At 30.6% G+C, this 6,595-nt stretch overlaps 1 protein-coding gene across 1 annotated transcript in view; it reads left to right on the top strand.

Annotated features, from left to right (window-relative positions):
• The window catches only part of LOC128169664 (uncharacterized), a 173,927-nt gene continuing 167,332 nt past the window's right edge, over positions 1-6,595 (top strand). Inside the window, exons 1-3 of the mRNA XM_052835767.1 lie at positions 1-56; positions 261-327; positions 551-599. Coding sequence (XP_052691727.1) covers positions 292-327; positions 551-599 — 85 coding nt within the window. The 5' untranslated portion in view covers positions 1-56; positions 261-291. The remainder of the gene's footprint in view (positions 57-260; positions 328-550; positions 600-6,595) is intronic.

The raw sequence follows: 6,595 nt of genomic DNA, 5'->3' as shown, positions 1-6,595 counted from the left end.
CAACTGATACACAGTCTACTCTTAACAACGCATCGGTTTGTTGAGCCAAGGTTCATGTAAGTTGCTTTTTGTTATTTGTGAGGAGATCAATTGCACATTCATTCGATTTTCTGCTTCATTTTCCCCCCTGAGAACATTATTGAAATTGTTTTGATTTGATAACAAAGACTAACTTTTAAGTACAACAGCTTAAATAGTACATACAATTGAAAGATGTATGGTGCATTCCAATTGGATTTATCATTATTTTGCTATTTTAGTTTATACTTCTGTTTACTAAAAATTGAAAACATGAAGATCCTGATGATAATTGCTTTGACTGTGACAGTGAGTATATATATCTTTTTATAAACACAAAGAAATCACAAAATTTGTAATAGTTCGTTTAATAGTGTTCTGTTTCTCTCAACAAATAATAAGATCATTTTATTAGATTTTTAAAAAAGGAAAGTGTTATTTTTTATTTAAACTCAAGTTAATGTAACCGAAATATTTTTATCTGCCTGAATGCACCTTTATTAAACAATTTAACACAAATCAATGATTTTAGATTGTACAGCTTCCCTCAGCTGAATGTGTGCATCCACAATATAGTTTTCGTAAGTATAGGTCTTATGGGTTTTTTTAAAGTTGGCACCTATAATACTGATAATGTTACTCATCCAAAAACAGATTGCTTTTTTGGAAATATGGGGCCCTAAACAGAAATAATAATTTTCCTGAAATAATTGCTTAACTTTGGCATGGAAAGTGATTATTTGAAGAAATCAAACAAATATTTATAGTTTGAATGATTATTCGGGTATGGTTTCAATACAGTATGAAGCTGAACACATATTGTGATTATAGAAGTAATATCCAAGTCAAAGTTTAATAACCCTTGCTTTACTGATGACTTCAAATGCTAGTACATAATGAATACAACAGCAAATGTAAAGATTTTTACAAAAAGTTTTGAGTAATCAAATTATCACGCAAAAAAATGATAGTAATGCAACATTCCAAAACTTTGCATACGAATAGACATACATTTAATGCCTCGTGTAAAGGTAAAAATAAAAGGTAGGGGTCAATTCTAAAAAAATTGAGATATTACATGAGAGAGCTAACTTTAGGCAAAAATTGGAGTTAATTTTTACTTGACTTCTATGAAGTATAAACTAAATATGCCAAAATGTATCGATAGAGAAATCAAAATATTGTTAAATTTTTAGAAACAAGCTATCTGGAAATTTAGTTTGCGCTGAAAATCAGGAGGCTAAGTAACATTACTTTAAGACTATTGAGTTATGAAAATTGATCATTTTTCTTCTTGAACTCCTTCCGCCACAAAATATAATCCCTTTATGAACTCTGTAAATATATAATTTTCATTAACAATTATATTCAATATGGCTTATTTGGCATTGTAAAATATAAATAAACAAAAAAAATCAATATATGATGCAACATGATGCATGATGCAACATTTTTTTTATAAGAGGTGACATTAAAAAGGTACCCAAAAAGAAAAGCGCCAACCTCTTTAAATTGAAGATCAAATCAAAAACTTATGCATGAATGATATCAAAAATTATCAACCCATATTTATATTTGCAAATATACTTCCTTATATAAACCTATAACATAGGAAAAACGTTAATTTCTATGTGAACTTATGAACGGGCCAATGGATTATATTTTTGACGTCACAATGATCCCCGCGCGAGCTTACGGTATGACGGTTGCACTATCATAAACATTAACCAGTTATGTCTATAATTATTAAGATTTTGCCTTCCTTTCACATGAACATAAGAAATAAACAGTAAGTTCTGATAGACTGGAGTAACTTTAGGCATTAATATTCTAAATAACGGAATTTTATAAGGGTTTTTTCAAAGTAGAAAAGCGCTTCCGGGAGCTTGATACATGTAAAAGGTTCACAGCTAGGAAAATGAACTTGATTGATAATTGATGAAATCTTTTGAGAAGCCTTTCGATTTCATCACGTGGCCAACTAAGTTTATTTCCCGGTAAACTTTTTATCTTACTGTTTATTCCTAACTAAAGATATCGTCCATGTTTTTCAGTCAAATGCTACTTATTGACACATTCCGATAAAATACGAAAGAAAATAGTACATGTGCTAGTGATACAATATGCAACACTACATAATCATGTAAATACCCTTACAACTCAAACCTAATTGAATATGTTTCAATGTGTATTAAATGGCTTGAACACATTTCATTTTATATAATATACAGTGGGTTTGATTACAAGTTCGATCAAGCAACTTAACTATGTTCTCATCCTTAAACAAATAATTTACAACTGTTATACAAGATGACATTTCTATAGAACAATAAAGTTAAGAAACTAGAGCAAAGCTCGTTCGAAAAGCAACAAATTGGTCTTCCGTTAATGTCGAAAATAAAGGAGTTTCTGCAAAAAGCAAATTTCCAAAGTCGATAACAGGTGTATATGTAACTCAAACAAAAATCTAATGCTTCTTGGTATGACTTAACGAAATCCTATTAATTCTTAGCATGAATTCTAAAAAGTCGTATTGATTACAAGACAAATTAACAAAAATTCGAAAATCCTAAGAACGACTTAACAATTATCGAACTATTTTTGGTAGGAGTTGTTTCCTTATTAACTTTAACTTAGATAGTAAGGGACAGTTTCGGATAAAGTACAATATTTTTGTAAAATTGAGAGTTGCTGTACTTGAAGGCTTATGAGTGTTGCTAAAATTCATGAAATGATTTTAAATGATTACCATTAGTTAGAGGGGTGTTCTCTTGTTGAAATTGATATGCAATATGTAGGCCCCATATGTTAGGTACATGAGAATCAGAAGTAAAATACAAAAATTGCGGCTATGACTGTTGTGTTGACTTTACACAGTGAAATTGCAAGTTAAAGACAGGAGGAAATAACAGGAAAAGTAGGTGGATGGGACATTGTACACTATACACAGGTAAGTTTCTGACACGTGATGGTGCAACATGAACGCGTTACGGTAGGTCAATCCTCTGCAGGGAATTAGCTGGGGGAGGTCCAAAAAGCTGAAAAACATGAAAAATGAGCATAATATGAAAGGGTCAAAATCTCATAAAAACCAGTATGTAGAGAAATTTACAGGTTTGGACCAGAAATTTTCTTCAGAAATTGGTGATTGGCCTTATAAAGAGTGAATTAAAGGTATGTGTGCTGAATGGGAATAGAGGAAATTCTAGTTACAGAGTTCCGGAGACACGCATCCCCTGGCTACAATGAGTTGCATAAAAAAACTGTCCCATGCCACCTTATTTTCTCTACCAAAAATGCGGAATCAAACTTTTGAAAATAAATTTTTCAACCAAAATATCTCTGCAATGTATTGTCAGATTTTAAAACAAAATTCAATTGAACTCTTAAAATACGTGTATGTTTTTGATTTGATAATTTTTTTAAAATTGCGAAAAATTAGATTCACTTTCGATTTTGACCGGAAGTGACGTATATTTTCATTCTCAACCTTATTACAGAGTTAAAATGACAAAATATATAACTACATTAAATTTCAAGTCTCCATATTAAATCATATGGGAAAAACGTCCTGGACAGGTTAACTTTTTGGAAAACTTTAAACTGATTTACGAACGAAGAAGACGTCATCTTTGAAACTTTGAATGTCTGAGGCATTATTAGGATAGATAATGTCTGAAAATTTCGTTGAAAACAAGTAGGTCATCTGTTAATGTAAAAGTAAAAGTTGAAAGCGGGATTCTCAAACAAAACCAACTGTAACTTGAACAAAAAATATTCCTTTAATTTCTTTTACCAAGTAGTCTACAGGCACATTTGTAAATAACTTATATGTGTAATATATAGTGTAATATGTGAATTGGGCTTATATTTTTATAGTCTTATATTTTGAGAGACAATTTGTTGTTGTAAGCTGTGTGTACTTGTTTCACTCTCTACTGTCTTTGTCAACAATAAAAAAAAACCCGAATGATTCTTGGTTTTAAGAAGAAGTCCAAAATTTTGATCATTTATTTTGAAAATAAATGTTGACGACAAGTTGCCCAAACAATGTTCTTATAAATATGTTACTATAATATTTTTTGTTCATGGCCTCAAAAAGGAGTTAACGTATGGACTGATGCAGAATATTTTGGCTGTAAAATAATTTTGGCTGTAGTGATTAACGAAAGTGTTACAGAAACAAAATAACAGACTGAAGACGGTTTAGACAGATAGTCAAACTCAATTGAATATTCCCGACTCTGATTAAAATTAAACGACAATATTTATTTCTAAAATAGTACTGTTTAATTGGTTTGAACATATTTTATTGTATAATGAATATGCATGGTTTTTAAATAAAAGTTCTGACAACTTACAACGTGTTCACCCTTGTTTTAATAATTAACAATATATAAAAAATAAAATATCTATAGAAAGAGAAAGGTAAAAGAAAAATATAAAACAATTCTATTTGTATGTAAATCTGCGAGAATTGGTTATTTATTTCTGCACAGCAGGAAAAATCCCTACATTAGTACATTAATTTCATAGTCGCAATTAATATTACTCTTAAAAAATGTAAGTCTATAACGCATAAATTGTATATTTGAAATTGTTTGTTAGATATAGTGTTTCTTGCATTTGAAAAAGTTTTCAAAAATGGTACACAGTGGCAAAACATATTTATAAAGAAATCATTCCCAACTACGATTGAAAAAATAATTTTAATAGTAGTTGTATTTCAAACGTGGCTGCAATGTGATTCTTATAATAAAAAACATTCTCAATGATTATTGAAATAATTAGTTGAAAAGTGGTTGTATATCAATAGTGGTTGCAAAGTGATTCTTCTAATGACAAGCATCGCGGGGGCGTTAAGGAAGCATATGGATTCTGAGTTACATGTAATTTCGTGAAATCACAAATCTTAGTTATTATGTAAATATTCAATTATCTAAGCAACGAAACGTAGACCAAAAGCAAATAAAAATACTGAAGTCAATTTTTTTTCAGAAATTAGTTTGTATTACGTAGATTTATACATTGATGACGTCATGACTAAAAGTTGAATGTCGTGTGAATTTCATCGGAAAGCATTGTAAACATATTCAAAACATAACTAATCTAAGAACTCTAATAAAATATTGTGGTGTGATTTATTGAGAATGGGACATAAGAATACTAGGAGAGATGCTAGTTTTATCATTCATTCGCTAAAAGGTATGTAAATTTGCTTTTATTTCTCGGCCAGGCTTTCCTCTGTCGTTGTTTACGATATAAAAATCCGACTAGAACAACACTACCCCGCATATATTGAACTTTGAATTTTATATGTATCGTTAGTTTGATCAATGCTTAAAATGAAAAATGCTGCTAGAATCACATGTTGTGTGTTGTTTTGATGCAACTTGCCGTTTTCCGTGCAAACTTTATAAAAGTTGGGAAGGTTTTACGAGAACTGGATGAATAACTATTGAATTAAGAAAAACATAGGATTCTAGCAGCAGTTTTGATAAAACTGGGATGTTTTGCCTTCACTTGGTATGTTTATTTTATTTTGGAAACCGCGGGGTAGTGTTGTTCTATCTCATTTTATGTTAAGGAATATACGTAAGCTATTTATAGTTGTCACGTGATAATGCACCAATGTGGCAGTAATGTACTACCCGATTTTATAGCACTTACATCTATTTCAAAGGATAATACTAAGTTTTTGATCGTATTCAAAATAGTTATTTAATTTCACGATTTTGAATATAACAGTCAAAATAAGACGCTAAATTGCCCATATGCTTCCTTAACACCCCCGCGATCCCCAACCACTATTAAAATAATTTATTTCAATAATGGTTTTGTTTCAATAGTCGTTGCAAAGTGATTCTTGAAAAATTGAGAGTTTATTTAGCTGAATGTAAAACTGAAATCTGTTTTACGCTTAGACGTTGCATTGCAGAGATATTTGGGTTGAACAATTGATTTTCCAGGGTTTCTTATTTAGCGTTTTTGGTACGAAAAATAGTCTAAAGTTCAATATTAACTCGTACCAAAAACAATTCGGAAAATGTTAAGCCGAACTTAAACATGTTTGGATTGTTTTTGGTTAAGTTGTTCTTGGAATGGTTACAGTTTTGGTTACTCGTACTAATAATCATTCGGATTTGGATCTGTCGTATTAAGAAATTAGACATTTAAGGTCTTCCTCTTCCGAGTGGAAGACTTTACTATTATTGTGAAAAAATTTCAGTTTTCCGTTTTAGTTTTCTACCTGATAATAGTTTGTGATAAAATGTACTTCAAAAGTTGTGGGTCTTACCGAGACCTTTCATTCATTCATTATGAAGAAAAATGGGTTGGCTCCTATTATTAGGATGTAAAAGGCTTTAAAAGTCTTTTGTCAATACATGTAACTTTAAAAGGGAGAAAAATGTCTAATGCATCATCGAAGCTAGTATTGATGTTCGTGTAATATATAATCAGTTTTTACAGAAACAATTTCAGCTCCATTTTCCGTGGGGGTGTGCACGTACATGAAGGTATGAAAGGGGTTTTTGTTATGCACTAACTAATACATGCAGTGCGTGAAGGTGATTCA

The sequence above is a fragment of the Crassostrea angulata genome, unplaced genomic scaffold (assembly GCF_025612915.1).
Source record: "Crassostrea angulata isolate pt1a10 unplaced genomic scaffold, ASM2561291v2 HiC_scaffold_168, whole genome shotgun sequence".
NCBI lineage: Eukaryota > Metazoa > Mollusca > Bivalvia > Ostreida > Ostreidae > Magallana > Magallana angulata.
Note: the sequence above shows the minus strand (reverse complement) of the source record. Positions and strands in the feature narration are given on the sequence as shown.